Raw genomic sequence first — 22,597 nt, 5'->3', positions numbered from 1 at the left:
CGAAACCACTCAATTCCAGTCTGGATTATTATCAGTCACTCTGCTTAAAGTGGGACTAAACACTAAACTCTGCCACAAACATGTTTCAAATACATACAGCCCTCTACATTACCTAGTTTACTCCAAAGAATTACTCCGTACAGTAGTGTAGACAATGCTATTAAACGGCATCTTCACAATTTACTAGTGAACAAAGTGGATTTAGAGTTTGCTTCCACTTCAAAGGTGCATTATGGAACTTTTGGTGGGAGATCGTCTGCAAGCTGTTTCACAATATGGCAATCCATCTGACCTACTAATTATGAATCATTATTTTAGCTTAATAGATGAAATTCACTTGCAGATACTATAGATTCTATAGTATAGAACATTCCAGGCGAAGAAATAATATCACCATGGAGAAAAGCAGGTGGCAGACCTCCACCAGAAAAGTTACATTGTGCACCTTTAAAAATGTTCTTTCTGCTACTTGACTTTTTGCACTTTGTCTTCACATGTTCACAGATCAACAATGACCACTTTCTTTACTACTTGCTTCACATACAGTTGGTTTGTGTGAGCGCTGAGCAGTTCTAGTGTTAGTGTTAGTGAGTTAGTGCTCTAACCCTGTGTGTTCTAGCCTCTTTGCCCCTGTGCCTTTGAGCAATGATGTGGCATTTGCTTTCTCTTTGTGTCTCTCCCAGTGACTATATCATCGAGGAGAAGAATGCAGTTTTACAGAAGAAAGAGAATGAGGGCTTTGGCTTTGTGCTACGGGGAGCTAAAGGTAAGACTCACACACACTCATGGCATTTGTGCATGGTGACTGTTTTTTTTATGCCGTCCTCATAGCATGACTGCCATAATCATCTTTAGCCAAATTCAGTTTTCAGTCCCATTTGACTCTCCAGAGTGCAAAATTAACATATGCAGGTTATTTTTGGATTTTCTCAAATACTTTGAAAAATGACATAGGCAATTGTATGTTATGAGGTTAAAGTTTGGCCACTAGCTTACAATCACTGGCTACTGCATTGTTTTATACAACCGCATGATTAAATGCATAAGAACTACAATGTACATGGTACTGTGCTACTGCCAAAAAAAAAATATTTCTGTTCTTAATTATTTGAATAAAGAAAATATTTCAACACAATTGCATCACTATGCTGGTGCACTGTTAGCATGCTAGTGGTTGTTAGCAGTGGCAACAATACTCCGCTAGAAACTTTGAATGTAGAAACGTGCTAATTCATCTGTGGGAGCTGGAATCACACCAGCCAACCTGTGGGTCAGTGGATCTGACCACTCAACCTGTGATGTTTATGTTGAGAGCTGGATTCGAACCACCAACCTTTAGATCAGTGGGCGAATGCTCTACCAACTGAGCTATTGCCGCCCCTGATCCATAATCCATCAATGGTGTCTTAATCAACCAAAAACTGTACTAGTTGACTAATTATTATTTTATTTAGTTTCAGAAAGTATGCAGTGAGTTGGCTGAAAATTTTGAAGTGAGTTTAGCATTTTTCACAGGTTCCTAGTACCTTTTTGTATAAATAGTTTGGTCAACATGGTCAGATTAGAGATATTTAATAGTTTGAGAGTCATTTGCCACTCTCTGTTTTTAGTTGACTAATCGATCTTAGGACATGTCTTTAGTCATCTACACCCATAATGAATATTTAAAATGCTGTGTGATGAAAATGCTTGGACAACCCAAACAGTTTAAAATGAACTAGCTCTGTAAAAATCAGGTGCATTGTTTAGTGGAATGCCCCCCTCACTTATTTACATTCCTGTCTGCCTGTATGGTGACAAGTCAGGCCTTAACATATATAGTTAGAGTGTGAATCAACACTGGCAGCTTTGGTCAACACTCAGCTTGTGTGTCCCATCTGCTCCACACACTCTCTCCCCCTCCCTCTCCCTCCCCGTACCATCCCCAGTCTGCCCTTATTTGTTCCTGGTTGTCTTTACCTCCATCTTAACCTCAGCCTCCCATCAATTACCCTGGCTAAACAGTTTTACCCCAACCCTCCCCTCTCCTTACCGCCAAGCTGAACTCAAATCACCCCCTCACCATCTCCATCACGGCTAATACATTTCCCGGTGCACGTGCCAGCTCCTAGCTCCCAGCCCGCAGACCGTCCATTCGCCTGGGCCCGTTACCATGGCGACCACTCCCAGGCACCACGCCAATAGTCTGAACGTGTGGTACTGCTCCGTGGCTAGCACTTGTTTTTTACTTCATGTGTGTTGTAAGTGTAAACTCTTGGCTGTTCACTTATGGGTAGTGCTAGAGTGGTTCGGAGGAACTTTGGGTCAAAGAAGAGGTTTAAACCATTCCAGGATTAAATGGGCCGATGTTAAACTGAAAACCGACTCATATGAGCTTTTAGGCATGTTAAAAAGCTGTTTCCTCTTCAAAAAACATACCTGGAGTTGTGTTTCATTGACACGTTTGAGTTATCCTGGAGTATTAGAGTAGCATCTCCAAAGACCAAAATGCTTAGTTTATTTAGTGGTGGTTTTAAGGTTAACAGTTATTTGTAGCCTCATTTAAATGGCTTTACTCTTTAATACTCTAAAACTACCGTAATTTGTTGCTTTTAATTTTGAGTATTTTTTGTTTTACTTTTTGCACAGTTGACATTGTTAATAGAATGTCTCTAATAATGGAGTTTAAAAACACAGTGGAGCATCACAAGCAGGAACAGTGTTTTTAGTTTGAGAGAATAATAATGTGTGTAATGTGAGATTAATAACGTGTGAATTAACAAAACACAACTACATGGCATGTACTGTATGCTTGTGGTGAGGAAACATTATAACGAAGTGTTGAATGGTCTTGCCAATCTAATTTGCAAGTTCCTAGTCATGTTTTCATAATAGTTTTTCTTGTGTTTAGCTGAAACTCCCATTGAAGAATTTAGCCCGACCCCCGCCTTCCCTGCACTGCAATACCTGGAGTCTGTGGATGTGGAGGGAGTGGCCTGGAGGGCAGGTCTACGGACGGGAGACTTCCTTATCGAGGTACTACTTTTTGAATATACAGTATATTGTTTGTTTGGCTATAGGGCTGCTACATTACCCGTGAATAAATCAAAGTTATAATTTGAATAGACACAATTAGCAACTGCAAAGACTGCAGTTTTTGAGGTATCATAATTTCCTCCACAAACAACAAAATCTTATTCTTAATTTTATTCTACATAAAAATAGCTAACCCTGTTCTATACAAACATGTTCTGTGATTCTTGTATTAAGTTGGCAGTTCACATTACAGACTTTTTTCAATTCTGATGGATGGGTTTAAAATGTGAACCTTGAAAAGAATCCTATTATTACAACACAAATCACAAATCTAATCACAAGGCTTGTCTGAAAAAACACATGAAATAAAAATGCTCTTGGGAGGAAGCCCAAAAAAAGCAAGCCCTCTCAAAATTTGCAAGCAACTTTCCACAAAAAATAACCCCAGAGTCACTATAAAATAGCGGACTCTGGTTTGGCCCTGTTTTGCATGAATAAGCTTGTTTCGTGTGTTTGTTGTGCTGCAGGTTAATGGGGTGAACGTGGTGAAGGTTGGCCATAAGCAGGTGGTGTCTCTGATCCGCCAGGGGGGCAACAGGCTCCTGATGAAGGTGGTCTCGGTCGCACGCAAGCCTGAGTCCGATGAGGTGGTACGCAAAAAAGGTCAGTGGAACATAGCTGTAAATCACTATTTTAAGTTTCTTGTAGAATTAAGTGCAGAATGGATGGCGTTTTGTGTCCATTATTGTGGATTTGGGTGTAAGAAATAAAAGACTGGGGTTAATATGATATTTAGGATGAAGTATAGACCTTTCAAAAATAAGTACCGTTTTACCTTTTGTCAAATGAGGCCAATAGGCAGCAACATCCAAATAAATGCATGAGCCAAAAATATTTACATAAGATAATGGTAGGATGCACACACTAGTGTCTAGTAGTATACTTTCATTAAACTCTGTTACAAGTAGTTTTAATTAGTTTCTAGAAGAGTGCTATTATACTAACCTTAGGACAAATTTTATGCAGTTTGATATCACATTTTTAATAGCATTGTTTACTGTTTCAGGTTTTGCTTTACAATTTTAGTGCAAACTAGATACATTTACAGATTTGTGTGCCACCTCCAATGGCCAGTACATTTTCAGGAGACATGTGACATCACACAGTACTGCCCTGACTGCATAGACCCCAGGCCTCCTACCCCTCACTCTCCCCTTTAGTCCTCCAGACCTCTCCCATTCTCACTCTCCCCTTTAGTCCTCCAAACCTCTCCCGTTCTCATTCTCCCCTTTAGTCCTCCAAACCTCTCCCGTTCTCATTCTCCCCTTTAGTCCTCCAGATCCCACCCCTCCTCCCCTCTTCCTGTAGTCCTGAGATGTGGTTATAGGTTGGGTTTACATGTTAAGTCCCACTTTCAATGGATGCGTTTTCATGTCACAGTGTGGAGCTGTAACACCTTGGCAGAGGCCTGTTCTCCTTTTCTGTCTTTTCCCTTGTTTGAGTAAATACATACATATTTTCTGTTGTCATGGTGATGTAGCCACGCTTATAATCACTGTATCAATGTATGATACGTTATGTTTCTATATCAACAGCGTTACTCCACCCCCACACTATTCTGCCACTTCAAGCTTTGGACTCCACAAGTAGTTTTTATTTTACTGAAAGATATTTGGGGTCACAAACTTAATATAATAATATATTCCACAACTTTTCAGGCCCCATCCACTTTGAAATGCATTTTCTACAAATTTTTACTACTAATATCCCTAAAGGGTTACTACATAACCTTTCTTAAGGCAAGTGCATGCACCTATCTCCGTGGTAATGTTTTTACTTTACCCTGAATGTTCCACAGTATGGCATTTAACTCATAGCTTGCATTTATTCAGACATTTTTTAGCTAGCAACTACCCAGAAAAACTTGAAAAGCATTCATACTTTGAGCAGTGTTGGCAAGGTTACTTTTAAAATGTATTCCCCTACAGATTACAGATTACATACCCCAAAATGTAGTTTGTAACGTAATCCATTAAATTACTTTAGGTGAGTAACGTAATCTGAATACTTTGGATTACTTGATTTGCTGTAGAGAAGCAATGTCTAGGATATCTTCACATAAAATTTAACTTAACCGTATTAAAAATATTACTGACAGAAGAGGAGACACGTCCATGCAGCATGGTTTAGTCCTGTTAAATCCTGTTTTAGACCTGGTTTAGTCCTGGTTTAGACCTGGTTTTAGTCCTGCTTTAGTCCTGCTTTAGACCTGGTTTAGTAATTGTTTAGACCTAGTTTAGACCTGGTTTTAGACCTGGTTTAGTGTCTGGCAATGAGTGGAATTACTGAGGAAAAAAAAAAAAAAAAAGGGAAATAGCCCAAAATGTGACAACAGGAAAATGTCACCATGTAATCCATTTATTTCAACAAAGTAACTGTAATCCAATTACCACTCACTGAAACAGTAACTGTAACTGAATACAGTTACTCATAATTTGTACTCTGATTACGTAACTCTGGTACATGTAATCTGTTACTCCCCAACACTAACTTTGAGCAGGTTCACCTCTCCATAGATCTGCCTTGTAACTTGGCCTGATGGTGTCACCTGGTTATCCCCATGGATATGCATAGCCATGTTTAATGCCATACTGTGAAACCTTTCAGACACACCAATAACATCTGCACGGAAATAAGCAAGTAGCATACCCTTCCCCTAAAAAGTTTGGTAGTGCACCTTTAATAATGCATGAACAGTTATTTTGTTAATATTATAAATAAAGACCTTACCTCTTAACCCTTACCGTAGTAGTTAATAATCCTGAGTCATTCTTAATAAACAATTTAGCTGCTTGATGATAAAGTAGTAACCCCTAGTAAGTAAACCCTTGTCATCATTATTGAGAGATTTATTTGTGGTTAAATATGGCTTGCCCAGTGTTTCATTTGCATGTCTCCCTCTAGTCCTCACCTAGAGAGTAGACAAAAAAAAAAACTTGTCTCCTTTTGTACCGTGCAGTAAGATGTAGTCATATAAAAGCACTGCAGAAGACGGAGCGTGTTGTCTTTGGTGCAGCGGTGGGGCACTGGAGCTTACCATGCTGTTTTAAAACTTCCACTAGCTTTGGTCTTCTCCTCTCCTCTGGGACTCAGTCTGCATACCGTGGCACACCTTTCCTCAAACACACACAATCACACACACACACTCCGCGCGCCAGGCCTCACTACTGTCTCTCCGTTGCCATAGCGACTACACTGCATGTTTGAATTAAGCATTACATTACAGCCTCCGAGTCTCTGTTGTTCTCCCTCTCCACGCCTCTGTCCTACTGTATGGCTATCTGCAGATGGAAGCTAATGAGGAGCAATCATATAAGGACTTTGCCGGATTGGGGGATCTATGCACTGAAGACCACCGCAATACTAGATAGTGTTTGGACATTTTGTAGGATAGTTTTTATATTCTAGCTGGATCTTTGCCGTTTTGCAGAGTAGAGTGGTTTGTAATGTTGGACTCTCGGCTTTCTTTCTATGTGCATGCTATCTGTTTTGCTACATTGCTACATTTTCCTTCATTTTTTGTAGTAACTTTTGGATAATGAGTTGAATATCTTTGTAGCTTATCCCTACTGGGATGACTTGTGTTATGACTGGGCATGCATTTTAAAAACTGAGCCGATGATTTTTAATTCTGTATTTTGCTTACGTGTTTATTTAATATAGTAAGTAAAGATGTTACACATTTTAATATCCCAGACTAGCAGCATGTTGAAAAGACTGGAATTTATTGTTCAGATTTTAGTTATCATGTCATCAGAAAATTCCTGGATATAGGTTTCCTGAAAGCTTATATGCACTTTGGACTTTTTTCCATTTAGAAAATATTGTATTTTGTTTTCAATTTTTGATCACTATGGCAGCTGTCCAAATTTTTCCTCCTTCTGAAACCATGGACAGATAGATACCTAAACCATAACATAACATAAAAGTTGCTAACTGTTTGAATTGTATAAACATGAAGAAGTTAGGCTCTAACCGTAGTGCTAACAAAGTGCTAGCCAAACGTGAGCCTCACAGACCACCTGACCCGGCCCACCTCAGAGGGCTGAAGCAGGGATGGAGCGGGCGCCTAGGGGATGCTAAGAGGGCCCTGACCCGAAGAGCCAAAGCTGTCACCTCCTCCTCCTCCTCAACCCCCTGCCTTGTGTCCACAGCCCCACCTCCACCCAAGAGGTCACCCAGTACCACCCTGACGCTGCGCTCCAAGTCTATGACCGCAGAGCTGGAGGAGCTGGGTAAGCACACACTTGTTTCTTGTCGACTCAACGTGTCTTCTACATTCTGTTCTGTCTCCTGTCCTCGTGACTTTTACTACAATTCTGTTATCTTGTCTTTTTCAAATCTATTCTGTCTGTATCTTTTTTTCACCAAGCTTCTGCTCGGAGGAGAAGAGGAGGTGAGTTTGAGGCAAGAAATTAGTACTTTTAAATTTGATCATTATAATTCATTAGTAATTCAATAATTCAATTCATTTGCATTTGGGCTTGAAATCTCAGGGCTTAATACCTGCTCTGAATACCAATCATTATGTTACACTTTGTTTTTTGTAATCTGCAATATTTTTCAAAAACAGCTTAATAAGGAAACCAGTCCATTGACTACCAGTTTAAAACTGCAGACTGATAGGCACCGCCTCTTTAAGTAGTAGGTATTCATTTACATATTTTGTTGTTGGAAAATAGATAGGTGACAGTTTTTAACTGTATGTGTAGAAGAAACAACATTTTTTGAATGCTCAAGCCTCAAGAGCAAAACAAAACAAAACTACTGAATCAATCAAAACACAACTGTGAGTAAGCTTATATCAACAGAACACTGTTAAAACATGGTCAGAAGCTTATAAAAGGCTATTTTGCATATGTCCCCGGCAAACAAGATTTTAGTTTTGTAAAGGACCCAAAAACAAGCCAAGCTATAATATGTATAATTTATATTATAGGCCAATATATAATGATTCAAAGTTTTTGAAATATTAATACAGTATGACCAAAGGCACTATTCCTAATACTACTTATAGTATGTTGCAATGATGGGGATACAGTTGGAACTTCTTTTTGCTGTTTGTGTCTCAACTGTTCCTTTCCTTTAACCCATAGCTTTATTTTCTTCATTCAGAAATCACATTATGCTACTTTTCTCTTAAATAATGTCTGTATCTCTGATGAAGCCGTGATCACTGTCTTTGTTGGTACTGAATGGTGACACAGTGCCTGGATCTTCTGTGGGAGTATTTAGTTGTGGTTTACTTTCCTTCCTCAGAGAGACTGGATGAGATGCTGGCGTCACAGGAGTCCATGTTACACTCTCAGCCCCTGGAGGCCGACTACAGAGCAGCCACGGTCAAACAGAGGCCCAGTAGCCGCAGGATCACCCCAGCCGAGATCAGCGTGAGTGAGCGCCCCACATACCACTGTCTTTATAGAGGTGCAAATGTAAGGAACAGCTACTTCAAAAATAATGGCTTTTTTTTGTTTTTTGAGGGGGGCGGGGTTGGACACTCCAGTGTAGTGCTATGTAGTATGTAGAGCCCGACCGATATGGATTTTGCTGTGGCCGATATGAAACCGATATAATGGTAGTTGGCACTGCCGATATAATTGCCGATATATTTAGTGATGTAAAAATTGACTGTAAATGTTGAATTGTTTAAAAAACTTAGGTTTGGCTCTGGTGGATTTTAAATTGGGTTTATTTAGGCAACATTTATTGTTATTCTGCCTCTTTACATCATATTTACAGACAGTAGGTTGGTTTAATGGCATTTTTGCATCACATTCTAGACACTCGTGATGGGTATTCCAGTTCTTTTTAGAGAACCGGCTCTTTTGGCTCGGCTCACTAAAAGCTGCTGGTTCTTTTGGCTCCCAAGCGGCTCTTCAGATTGTTTTGTTGCAAGCAGGACTAAAGCACGTCTAAAGCAGGACTGAATCAGGACTGATCCAGGTCTAAACCAGGACTGAAAAACCTCCTTTTTTTTATCCTACGTACACGCAAATTTCTCAAAGTTTCGTTTTCAGCCGCTGCCGCTGTCAAACCACGAATCTGCACGCGGCATGAAGAGAAAAAAAGTGAGAGAAAGAGAAAACACGACTCCCAGTAAGGATCAGGCTCCCGTCGTTCGCTTCAAAGAGCCGGCTCTAAGAGTCATTTCGTTCGCGACCGACCCATAACTAGTAAAGAAACAATCGCTATTAGCCTTTAGCCGTAAATACGTGCGCGCCGCGGTAATTAATTATATGCGCAAATGTCATAATTCACACGTCTGTTCACAGCTCATTTACATATCAGTGCAGGTCCAGTAACAAATATGCAGCCAATATAGTCACTTTACAATATGCCAATAGGAAACAGCCTGTTTATGTGTGAGAGCTACAGCAGCTAACCCATACAAAAAAACAAAACTAGCTTCAAAGTCGACATGTTTCCAACACTCACCGCTCATACAGGCTCCTCCTCACATCACAAGTCTGCACTAATAAATGTCCTTTTAATCCAGACTCAAACCGATTGTCCGTAAAAAGAATATAATCTCAGTGTTGTGCACTGCTGCGGGTGTAAACAAACGCAGTGAATGACGCGACTCTGTGGTGTGTTCAGGGACAGTACGGACACGCACAGACAAATGACTCCGTAGATAAATACTGATGCGGAGCCACATATTAGGACATTTATCTGTCTGTAAATTGGATTAAATGAACAGAATGTAGAGAGTCTAAGATTTTTAACGATGTATCACATGCCTACGTGAAATATCGGCCCCTATCAGCAAGCATATCGGCCGATAGCCGATATGTCTCCAGGTGCCCATATCAGCCGATAATATCGGCCAACCGATATATCGGCCGGGCTCTAGTAGTATGTAGAATTATATATATATTTTTTTTTTTTGTATAAACATTACAAATATGTGTCTCCAGATTGAAGTTAGAATATCAAATATACATTTTACAGTTGTAAATTTATAAATATTATGCATTATTTGTAATGTTCTTGACCTTTAAACATCCTCATGAGTACATTTGCTTTGGTATTTCATGTCTTACAGCTTAACATGATGATCTTCAGACAATAGATGCCTTGTTTCTAGAGGTGCCTCCTCATACTGAGAACTTAGTTTAGGTCACCATTTACTGGCAATAGGGGGAATTACTATTCAATAAATAAATGACAGCTAGGGTTAGCAACATTTTGTGACATGCAAACAAAAACATGCAGTCAAAATTAATTCAATTTGATGGCAGAAATCTTCAGCTTTTAATTTATAGACTTTAAAACTTTACATAATTTGGCTTTGAAGGAGTGATCTTTCTAAGCAAGGATTCATCAAACAAACAACAAAATAGGTCAGGAAGATACTTAAATCTCTAGTGTGGACTAGACATTGGAGGTGGGAAAGAGAAGGAAGGCTTGAAAGGCTGAGGAGGCTGATGGTTTTGCTGTGGTGCGGTGGTGGAAGGGCAAGGGATGGTAGAAAGAAAGAGGGCTAAAGTGAGTATTTATGGGAGAAGGTGGCAGGCTGTGATAGGCTGACAGTGACATATGACAAGAAGGTGGAAATGCAGTCTTCATGTTTCTTTGTTTGTTTGTGTTTGCTTTTTGATGTGTTGCAGTCTTTGTTTGAGAGACAAGGGATGACCTTCCACGGAGCTCTTCACCCCAGCATGGACCGAGGCCATATACCATTTCCAAAGGGGATGTCCAGGACAAAATCTTTTGGTAAACCAATGTTTTGCTGCTATGACCTTTGTGGTAAAACAAAATGTCTGTGTCTTTTACTAAACATAAAGTCACTGCAACATCAGCTATATACTAATGTACTAATGAGTAAAAATTTTCTAAAAGGTAAAATTTTCTTCAATTTATACTAGTTAGTTATAACAGTCTAGGTTTGTTATGGTCTTACATGTTTTGTTTTTTTTAGTAACTCCTTAGTTTTTATTTTGATAGATGTGGAAAAGGTAGGGCATGTAATATGTTCACTTGAGCTGAGTTGTTTCCCAGGTGCTTCTGAAGAGGACCGCCTGTCTGCCTTGGCAGGAGAGCACCGTTTTCCCCGTAGCTCCTCCATGACGGACAGCCTCCGCGACCATTCCCAACCCCACAGCATCCCCCCTCCCCCGCAAACAGCCCCTCCTCCTCCGCCATATTACCTGGACACTGGGCCTCCCCCATCCTTCTGCCCCCCACCTCCACCCTCCAGAACCCAGAGCCAGGGCCATGAGCCGGGGGGCCGCTCCAGCTTTAAACCCTCTAGTCTGGACCTGCCCTATGAGGCGGCTCAAAGACAGGCCACTCACCTGGAGAGGCAGAAGAAGGCTCGCTCTATGATCATCCTCCAGGACTCTTCTCATCTCCCTGTAGAACCCACTGAGATCCCCCGACCCTCTGCTGCCACTCCCCCCGAGCGCATCAAGAGGAAAGGCCGCATCATCGACAACCCCTACGCCAACGTGGGACAGTTCAGCATCGGACTTTATGCACCCACAAAGCCCCAAAGAAAGAAGAGTCCCCTCGTCAAGCAACTGCAGGTACCTCTATATCAGCATCTTTACCTTTCAAACAATTATAACATGTGATCACAGATGATGTGTTTGATTTGATGCAGGTTGAAGATGCACAAGAAAAGGCTAGTTTGGCCCTGGCCACTGCCCACTCCAGAGAGACCTCCCCCTCAGGACGCCCACCTCTTGCCCATGGGCACTCCCACACCAGCCGGGTGGACTACTACCAGCAGCAGCTGTTGGCTGAGAGAGAGAGCCTGCGAGCACAGGGAGAGATGATGTTTCAGGGGAAGGGACCTTTTGCCGCTGCAATAGCTGGAGCAGTCAAAGACCGAGAGCGCCGCCTAGAGGAGCGGAGGAAATCCACTGTCTTCCTTTCTGTTGGGACCATGGAGGGGGGAGCTAGCATCAGCCCGGAGAACCCCTCCCTCACTCAGTCTCACTCCATAGATGAACGGCTACTCTCACGGGAGCTAGGTCAACTGCCTCCCCCTGCCATGGCACTCAGCCCCTCACCTAGTGGGACCACCTTTATCCATCCTTTAACAGGAAAGCCCCTAGACCCCAACTCACCACTGGCTCTTGCGCTGGCCGCAAGGGAGAGGGCCTTGACATCCCAGAGCCAGTCCCCTACTGGCAGCCCAGAGCCCAGGACTAAACTGGAGCGGGCTGGCCAGGGCATCCTGTTGTTTGATACTCAGACCAAAGAGTCTTCTCTTAGGGACGGGACATCTGCATCCCCACCTTTCTCTCCCAAAAGCACCAAGGCAGCAGGGTACGGATTAGGACCTTCTGCCAGTCCTGTTCTCCTCCCCCAGCCCACCAAACAGTGGGTGACATCACCATCACCTGTATCGTTCCGACAAGACATGGACAGTAGAGTAGAGGAGAGGAAGGAGGACAAGAGGCTAGAGGATAAGAAGAGCATGTTGATCAGTATTATGGACACATCCCAACAGAAGACCGCTGGGCTCGTCATGGTCCATGCCACTAGTAATGGTCAGGAAGTGGAAGGGGGCTCAGAGACAGAGCTAGGCAGAGCGGGCACACCCACAGAGCTGAGTAAAGCAGTGGTCACACGGGCCAAGTCCCCCAGCCCCACTGTGTCCCAGCTCCAAGCCCAGACACAGGCCACACGTCCAGCCAGCCCTGCACAAGAAAAGAGCCTTCCTCTGGGGAGTTCTGAAGAGGATGCAGACCCATACACCGTGACCCTGCCTCCTGCCATGCTGACCTCCAGCGATGAGGAGACCAGAGAGGAACTTCGAAAGATTGGCGTAGTACCTCCACCTGATGAGTTTGCCAATGGGCTGCTTGCACAGGGGGCTAAAGCTGTCACTATATCCACCATTTCCATTACCCCTGCATCTCTGACCTCCACAACATCCACCACTTCTACAATAACAGCCAGCCAGCCTCAGCCCCCACCTCCCCCAACTGCAGTTGCTGTCTCAGGGAAGCCATCAGACCCTTTGGAGCCTCCTCCAGTGGCTGAGTCTGGCTCTGCGGCAGACTCAGGTGTGGAGGAGGCCGATACCCGCAGCTCCAGTGAGAAAGAGCGGGACCACCACCTGGAGACCACCAGCACTGTGTCCACGGTCTCCAGTATGTCCACGCTGTCCTCGGAGAGTGGAGAGCCAGCTGACACACACACCACACACACCTCCTACGCAGACGGACAGACCTTTGTGCTGGACAAGCCGCCAGTGCCTCCCAAGCCCCGCCTCAAGTCCCAGGTGGGAGGAGCTAAAGGGTCGGTGACCTTCAGGGACCCTTTGTTGAAGCAGAGCTCTGACAGTGAGCTGTTGTCACAGCAGCAGGCCGCCGCCCTGGCTGCTGCGGCCGCTGGTGGGGCAGGACTGCCCCCTGGTGGATCGGCGTCAGTGACCGGACTGGCCCCCACCAAGCCGCGCTACCTCTTCCAGCGCAGGTCCAAGCTATGGGGAGACCCAGTAGAGCCCCGGGGCCCTGGAGTGGGCCTGGCTCTTGGGAGTTTGGGGAATCTGGGTGGGCTGGGACTAGGGCTGGGCGTAGATGAGGGCAGACCTTCTGTCATGGGCGAGCTAAGCTCACGTCTGCAACAGCTTAACAAGGACACGCGCTCCCTGGGAGAAGAGCCACTGGGAGCATCCCTAGACCCGGGCAGGAAGTCACCGGTAACAGGGGCCAGGTAAGACAAACTCCAATGCTCTCCAGATGAGTCTGATAACATGAGATGGAGAGGAAAAGAAAGACTTATGTAATAAATGTGGTACTGATTTAGTTGTGATGCATTATGCAGATTATTTTCTCCTCTGGGAATGTTATTGTCAGAGGTTAAAAAAACATATACTGTTTTCATATAAAATGTGTCTGTTTTCATCACCATTTGAAATAATGCAGAGAAGTCCTCTGCAGCAGGGACTGGTAATGAGGTCAGAGGGTAACAGTATGTGCCTAATGTACTACTGTAGTGTTTGTGTGAACCTTTCTACTGTGAGAATGTACCACAACAGTGTAAAAATAACTTATGGAGCAGAGGATGGAGGCTCGTAAGCACAGTGCCATGTTGTTTTCACACTCTACAATAAAGTCTTTATATTTCTGCAGATGTGAGAAGCCAGAAGACAGTAGACCTTAAGGTTATTTACACTAGGGTAAACTACAGCTTTATTTTCTTTTCATTGTTTTCCTTCCAATCCTACAAACTAATCCAATTCACTTTAACACAGACTTTTCCTCTATTGTGATTTTAAATTTGAAATCTGATTTCTGACCATGTTTGCATCTATGGATTCACTCACATTATTTTGGCCTTTATTGACCAAAAGATGCTGTCATCTTTATAGACAGCTGCTTTGTCCTGTTTGCACACTGCAACTAATAGGAATGCAGCCATTTAGTTGCTCAGTCAATTAATCGGTCATTATTAGTTTATTAAGAATATATGGTTTTATATACACAACAGCAGAATGCAGGGAGTGAATTAGTTGGAGTTTTGGGAGTAACTGAACAGTCAAGTTTTCCTTTTCACTCTCTTAAAGATGCTGCTTACCAGTACTTCTTTGTGTACAGTTGTTTTTGCACAAGATCCTAATCATTTTGTGGCATTTCCCTTAGTATATGTGTATCTGCAAATGCAAACATGGTGAGGGATGGCTCTGAAAGCATGGTTGCCCTGTCTCCTGTCATACCTCAGTCCGCTTCCGGGGCTCTGTCTGTAGACTCCATCAGACTCTACTCTCACTGCTTTTCCTTCAGATTCTGTCCCAAAGACTTGTTCAAACGCTCCATAACCCAACACATGAACCAGGATTACCCCGTGCATCTTCCTGGTGTTTGTGGTCATCATTGGTAACAGGTGATAAGAAGTAAAAGCGCACTTTTCTTCTCATCACAGTAGTAGAAATATCACTGACTACTTCAAAACCAATTTTTCAAATAGTGTTTGAACAAGGTCCAGCAGAACTATCATTCTGTGACATGACTGCTGTGTTACAATATGATCAAAGTTATCAGTGTTAAAGATGCATAAGGTAACATTTCTTGGAGGAGGGCTGTTATTGTTTTGCCTGTAATATGTTTGAATTAAACTTGACTATTTTAGTACACTCAGTACATTGATGAACCTGCATTTTCAGAATATGCCAGGCAGAACAGTAACTCCATGGAGATGAAGCAGTTGGCAGAACCTCCACTAGGAAAGTTACATCATGCACCTTTAAGTTGTATTATCTTTGTCAAATGATACATATACATATACAAAAATTGCAACTTCTCCAAGTTCAAATCAGATTGGTGTCCATCAGGTGTAAAACAGTTTTCTTGTGGTATAAAATAGTCTCTTGGGAAAGTGATGACTTTTCCAGTTCATACTGTACTGCTTCTCCATCTGTGTGACTGTGCTAAGACATTAAAGGAAATCATGCAGAAATAGACTACAGGTTGGTGAAATAGCAGATGGTGTGATTTGTTTGAAAAGACTTGCCTCTTGTGCCTGATGGTAGTGCTGAAAGCAGGGTGGTGGTTATAAACAGACAGAGCACTGTTCCCCTCAGCAGAGGCTCAGCTCTACATTGCAGTGTGATATAGTATGTTGTGGTATATGTCCCTCACATACTGGACACTGTCCCCCTGTGCTGACACTCTGGTTATCATGTGCACCAGTATGCAAGTCATACATTCAAACAGTTGCCTCCCAGTCCATCCCAGCTTTCACTTAATGGGACATATTATGCTAAATTAATAGTTTCACTATTCATTTGTGCATGTTTAAATCAAGTGTTGGGGTTGCAGAAGTGGAGGAGGTTGTTTTAATTCACTGAAACAGGAGGTGTTCCAAACACCGTCACTGGATGCACTCTGACCATTTCAGCCCTGAAATCTTCTTCATATGGAGCTTAACTGTCACACCCACTTTGAAGAACACCAAAGTAAATTTCTCATTTACTCATTTACTTTATTTTAACCCAAAGACCTTTCCAAAATTCTATTCAAATTTAAAGGCATAACAGAAAGCTAACCAGCTGTGTGCTAATGTACGTAACACAGTTATTTTTAATCCAGTGATATTTAAAATCTAAGTTTGGGTGAAATGGCTGCCTTAATTACTAACTGCGGTCGCTTTTTTTTTTTTTTTTTTTTTTTAATCTTCCAGAACGTCAAAGTGGGCAGTCACTGTTGAGCTTCATCAAGCATGTCACATGTTACTCCTGAGTTCCCATTGTTGCCAGCAGAGGGCATCTGCTCCAATAGAAAGTTGATAGGAAAGTGAGGCAGGAGCATATTATGTACATTAATGAAATACAAGTGTCAAGTGTGAAGGCCGCAACTATCTTTGAACTGTAGTATAGCCCAGCACTCCCTCTGCCTGCCCTCAGTGGGAATAGACTCATTGCTGCTGATGTCTCACTGTCAACTCTGTGCTCTGTGTGTTTGCTTTGGGGACTTCAAATATGTTGTCTTTGTTCTTCTTTTTTATAGGGTTAAATCAACTATGTAAATGGTTATGTTTAGGGTGACCAAGTTCACTTTAAGGAAGATATTATTTTGACTTGGTTCAAACCATTAACCAAACTCTAGGCATATTAGTACCAATGTTGTCATTTACATAAAACATAAACAGTGATGTCTGTCATCAAATATCAAGCCATATAATACAAATGAAAGGTGAATTATATAAGTTAGATCTGTTAACATGTGCCCCTTGTGTGTTTGATATGTGCACATTTCTTTGTCATGTTGCTCACTATCAGATCCTCCCTACTGAAGCCTGTTCTGTTGTCTGTGCCACACATGAAAACAAGCACTCCCAGACTCCTCACATTCTTGTACATGCATGCACATATATACATGTACATACACACAAATGCATGCACATACATGCACACACACATGCACATACACATGCTCACATGTACACATACATGCACATACACGCTCTTACACGCATATACATGTACATACACATGTACATACACACATATATACTTGCATAGACCCTGTATGTGGAGCAGAGCAGGCTGGGCCGGGGAGGCTGCGTCTCATTGGGTGATGCTAACATTCTGTCCCATTGCTTTCTCTGCTCACCTTGCATGCTCCGCCCGCTGCTCTGATCTGATTGGTGTAGAGGTGACTGTGCGCCCCGGAGGGCAGGACCACTGTGTAAGTGTGCATGGAGCTCATCTCTGTCCCTCTGTCTGCACTGAAGCTCCACACCTCTGCCCTGTTCATTGTGTTATTATATACTGTAGTCCTATGTAGGAGCTTTTGGAGGCCCCCTCTCGCATGCCCCAGGCCCCAGCAGCACTCCCCTCTCCTCCTCCTGCCTGTAGTACTGTAGATTTTGCTCTTTAAATGAATCTGCCCCTTCCTTTGTATTCCTCTTCTCCTGGGAGTGTAGGGAAGGACAGTAAGGCCTCTAAATGTAGACCTCCTCTGTAGGTCCTGTTTCCTCACTGATCAGAGGACAATGTTCTCAGCAGAATGCTTTGTGCTAGAAGCTTTCTTAACACTTGAATTATGATGTACTCATTACTTCTTTTAGGATCTAAATCTGGCTACAATACACCTTTATGTTAAGACTTTAGTCAGTTTTGTGGTATATAGATACGGTGTATCAGGGTGTCTTCTGTAGATGATGTTATTTTTCATTGTGGAAGGTGTTGGACAAAGCAAAAAACCTGTTGGATGTGTAAGGCAGACTTGATTTGCTTGCTTTAATCAAAACTTCAGCATTACTTCTTTGTAGCAGACAGTATTTTTTCTTTACATGCATTAACCTGGATGACACTAATCTAACTGAAGTCTTTGTAGAGCCTGCTGTCTCCTGTCCTTTCTGTTAATATGATATACTCTGCTTAGTCCTAACCTCTGACTGTGTCCTTTGTGTCCATCAGACTTTTCAGCAGCCTAGGAGAGCTCCACACCATCTCTCAAAGGAGTTATGGCACCACGTACACCATCCGGCCTGGCAGCCGTTACCCGGTGACTCGCCGCACCCCCAGTCCAGGCTCTCCGGACAGGGACCCTCTGGGACGCTTCAGCGGCTTCGGCCTGCCCGGTTCCCCCACCACTCCCCCTCAGACCATTCTAAAGTCGTCCAGCCTGAGTCTGCCCCAGGAGCCTAAAGAGGTGCGCTTTGTGATGAGGAGCTCCAGTGCACGGTCCCGCTCACGCTCACGCTCTCCCTCCCCCTCTCCTTCTCACTCCCCTCGGATGGGCTCGCCCCTGCTCTCCCTGAGGCCCTTCCACCAGAAGCCCCTGCACCTGTGGAACAAGTACGATGTGGGCGACTGGCTGGAGAGCATCCACCTGGGAGAGCACCGTGCAGGCTTTCAGGAGCACGAGATCGAGGGCTCACACCTGCCTGCTCTCACCAAGGAGGACTTTGCCGAGCTGGGTGTGACACGGGTGGGACACCGCATGAACATAGAGCGCGCTCTGAAGCAGCTGCTGGAGAGCTGACAGCGGCCCTGAGAGTGCAGTGCACGCAGCAGACATCAGGGGGCAGCACTCCTCTTATACTCTGGACTGTCCGGCCTCATGTTTACACATGTCCTCTGACGCACTGGGCCCACAGTGAGGAGAGCCAGAGCCAGGTCTAATCAGAACGTGCCCTTAGGGCCTCTAGGGGTGTCCTTAAAGAACAGTATGAGCTCCAGCACTGGTTGCCCCTCCTCTGTGTCTACCTCTGCCCTCTGAAGCCCCGTGCAGAGTACAGGAGGAGCCAGGCCAGCAGACACACTGATACGATGCCTTTCCCATCTCTCCCAGTGGCTGTGGACAGGCTGTGGAGCCCTCCGCCTTGGACCCAGACTGTGCTATCAACTGGAGAATGTTTAACCAACACTCGTGGCTTTTTCATAATCAGTTTTTTGGTTTTCCAAAGGGAATATTATATATAGGGATATAATATAAGATATATATGTATGTTAATATAGCTTTCAAAAGAAGAACAATATTGCAAAGAGGACATATAATAAATTAACCTGCGCCTGTTTTGAGGTTTTAGTATAGAAAGTGAAAGAAAATTTATTCCACCAATAGTTTACTCATTTCTACTAATTACTATATAATACATATATAAATATATATATTTGAAAGAAAAATCTAGAGAATAATGTTTTCATAGATATGGGACGTTCCTTAAGGTCACTTTCCATTAGCATAGCATGAGCAGCTGTACCATGTGTTGTGTGTCTTTCTTTTCTTACAGTCTTCCTTCAGACTAAAGGGCATCCCGCAATGTGAGGCTTGGACCGCCGTGCCCCCGCCCCCACACCCCCACTCCCCACCCCCCACCCACACTGGCACTTAGGACCACTATTATACAACACCGGTTTGATTATATGCAAAACGGACTGTCCGCCTCAACATGGACAATTGCAGAGGAATCCTGCTGATTGAATAGTGTTACTTTTAAACGTTGCCAAATAAGTCTTAAATTGAACATAATTAGTAAAACATCTAAGGGCTTGTGTGTGGATGTGTGGGCCCCTAGCAGAGCACTTGGGGCCCTGTGCCTGTCCTGCGCTGTGGGGAGGGGGGCACCTGGTCTGCACACACAACCTGACTGTGTCTCCCAATGTCCCGCCTTATATTACACATGGAGGCGGGCATGAGACCCCAAGACCAGGTTGTACTAAAGACAAAAAATCCTTTATAAGAATAACGTTTGCTCTGGGTTTTGTGAGTAGCTTCTATTGATACTTTGCAGCTGATGTCATCAACATTCTCTGGGAGTCTAATGCTAACAGGAGGCACTGCTCTGTCTGTAGCTCTGTTTCTCAAATTAGACATTAATCTGATCTTTGTTTTAACACAATCTGAAGAGAAAGAACTGATTTGCGCTGTTAAATATGTCTCCCAACATTACAGTCACTGTCGCTAGCTAACATTAGCCAATTGTTTTTTTGGTTTTTTTTTTTTTCAGAAGGTCACTCTCATCTTTTTTGTTGAAAATCAAATGTCTAAATAGGAAGAGTGTCGTTTAAATACGTTTTGTATGTTTTCAGACAATTTTAAAACTTTTTTGGCTATGTTTGCTAATGTGTGCAATGTGTCACCATGGTAACTGCTAAACATTTCGTCATAGACATAAAGGCAGAACACCCCCAAGATGATGTCACTGCAAAGTATCAATTGGCAGTGAGTTTTATTCAACCAACAATACTACCACTATTTCAGCAGCTCCTGGTCTGAACGCTAAGCCACTAAGCTCTGAACTTTTAACTCATTTTAACCACTATTTTGTAAAGCAGGTGGTGAAATAGAACACAACTTTATCAATGTTGCTCTCTGTTGTAAGAATAGCACTCACTGCCTCTTTGTTCATGTTTATTTATTATTTGTATTATTAATTTTTGGTGTCGCAACCTCTTTTAAGCATCCAACTTTCATTTACTACCCTCGCACTGTGGGTACATTTTGTAGCGTGTGAAACATACCAATTTTATTTAAATTTCTCAAGGACAGAAAAAAAAAATCGAAAACAAATTGTCCTTTCTAACCTGTAAAATGAACAAATATATGCTTTTTTTCATAAGCAATGTAGATACAATAGATTTCCTATAAATTTTTGAGAAAAGTATATAGATCTATATATATGAATGTTTGGCATATATGCATAGTTAACCACCTGTGGAAAGGGTGAGCAGATTTTATTCTTTCTACGAACTTTTGAACTCTGAGCTGGGGGATGATTTGCACAAAAAAACATGGTGACAAGGTGCTAACATAGAGCCACCCATCATCGAAGCGCAGGTGTGATCTGGATCCCCGTGTTTGAATGGTGAATGGGTGCGTGTGTGTTTTTATGAATGGACCTGTCGTAGTGATGTAAGTAGTCCACTAGAGCCTTACTATCATCTTATCCCAGATTTCCGGGCAGTGGCTGTGGATTCATTGACAAAAATAAAACGCACACGGACATTGGTTTCTCACTGAGGATCGTGTTCACTTGTGTTGTCATGTCAGCTCGGGGGTAGAGTCATTATGGGATGCTGAATGAACGTATTGGCGTGTAGGTTGTGTTGAGTCACTGTTTTTGTCCCTGGTTCCAGATGGCATTTGCGCTCCCCTCCTCTCTCCTGTTTGAGATATTGAGTTTGGGAGTTTGGGCTGTGAAAGATTGAACAACATTGAGGAAAATGTGCCAAAAATGACCTGACGTTGAACTGTATATCTCTTTGCTTTGGGACTATCTTAGTTACAGCATTCTGAAGCTGTTAGACTCAATAATATGGTGCCATCTCCTGGAAATCTTGAGAACTGCAGACATTTCTTAGACCTTTTCCCATTTCCTCTTGATGGAAATATAATTCAATTTTATTTTATGAAATGAAATGCAGGCTAAATCTGTGTTTAACAAAGATTGCCATAAGGGAATTAGTTGCCTGAAGTCGAGAATTATATCTCCCTGTCTTTTTTATACAGAGGTCACCACTCCCTCAGTTGTGTCTCAAACCAGAACAAAATGTGATCATCCAATCAGATCTGTTTATTTCTGTGATACATGTGAAACAAAGAAGCTCACTGGTCACCTATAATTCAGAAACAAAATCACATTTCTCTCACTTCAGTTCCACAAGTTTTCACAATCCACAGTTTTTTTTTTCCACTCTTGTGTCATTTTTCCCATTTCTTTTTCCCTCTTAAGCAGCCATATTAGTTTAATACAGCCAGACCATTCCTGATTGGCTAATCCACCTGTCAATCACATCCATCTGAACTTGGGGAGATTCAACGGTGACCAGACTCACTTAAAGTATTGAAAAACTATGTAATCTGTATCCCAGGCAACAGTGTATTACTTATGGAAATCTTTGGGACACAATATTACTCACCTGCGCCACCATGTAAGCTTTCTATCTTTCTATTTAAATCACATGTGCTTGGTTTGTACTGTGATAACGGGGAATCCTGTTAACTACTGTTCCCAAATGAAACCAAACATGGTCCAAAATGGCGTCTGCTCTGCTCACACCTGAGTGGAGGCACAGTAGTGAAATCCAGTGGGTACATTATGTTCTTTTCTAATCGACAAAGCACAATCTGCGTTGTGTAGGGAGCAGTGTAACCTTTTAAACACCAGTGCTCTTATCATGGACGGCTTTTCTTTGGATTTCTCGTTGGTTTTCTCCTTGTTTGCACTGTGAAGTTTAGACTGGTGGGTGTGTCTGCTTCATCTCAGGCCTGCCTTGTCAGTCCTCTCCTCTCCCTCACAGTATCAGCCTGATCGGGTCCAGACGGATGGTCCAGTCCCTCGACAGCTAAATTCCAACAGTGGACAAGAACAGTTTGGTTATCGCTAGACAGTCTGCTCTGAAGTGATGCTGTAGCTCTGGTTGCTAAGGCGATCTGTAAACGTCTGTTGCTATGAGAAGGCTTAAACTGTTATCCATGGGTTTTAAAATGATGAAAAATTTGTTGCTATGGCAATTTACATATTCTAATTGAAATCTATCTTTTAAATTGGGAAAAAATATGCATATAACAGGAAACTGAAATTTATGGATTTTTAAATTTATTTTTTATTTTTT

General features: G+C 42.8%; 1 protein-coding gene across 1 annotated transcript in view; it reads left to right on the top strand.

Annotated features, from left to right (window-relative positions):
• shank3a (SH3 and multiple ankyrin repeat domains 3a) overlaps window positions 1-18,757 on the top strand; it is a 126,653-nt gene extending 107,896 nt beyond the window's left edge. The window contains exons 16-25 of the mRNA XM_055155420.1: window positions 684-766; window positions 2,891-3,015; window positions 3,543-3,678; window positions 7,230-7,310; window positions 7,448-7,471; window positions 8,335-8,462; window positions 10,686-10,791; window positions 11,077-11,603; window positions 11,681-13,746; window positions 17,954-18,757. Coding sequence (XP_055011395.1) covers window positions 684-766; window positions 2,891-3,015; window positions 3,543-3,678; window positions 7,230-7,310; window positions 7,448-7,471; window positions 8,335-8,462; window positions 10,686-10,791; window positions 11,077-11,603; window positions 11,681-13,746; window positions 17,954-18,521 — 3,844 coding nt within the window. The 3' untranslated portion in view covers window positions 18,522-18,757. The remainder of the gene's footprint in view (window positions 1-683; window positions 767-2,890; window positions 3,016-3,542; window positions 3,679-7,229; window positions 7,311-7,447; window positions 7,472-8,334; window positions 8,463-10,685; window positions 10,792-11,076; window positions 11,604-11,680; window positions 13,747-17,953) is intronic.
• The last annotated feature ends 3,840 nt before the right edge of the window (window positions 18,758-22,597 follow it).

The sequence above is a fragment of the Boleophthalmus pectinirostris genome, unplaced genomic scaffold (assembly GCF_026225935.1).
Source record: "Boleophthalmus pectinirostris isolate CB_2022bp ecotype Guang Dong unplaced genomic scaffold, ASM2622593v1 HiC_scaffold_2, whole genome shotgun sequence".
Lineage (NCBI taxonomy): Eukaryota > Metazoa > Chordata > Actinopteri > Gobiiformes > Gobiidae > Boleophthalmus > Boleophthalmus pectinirostris.
This window is presented reverse-complemented; position numbering and strand designations above follow the sequence as displayed.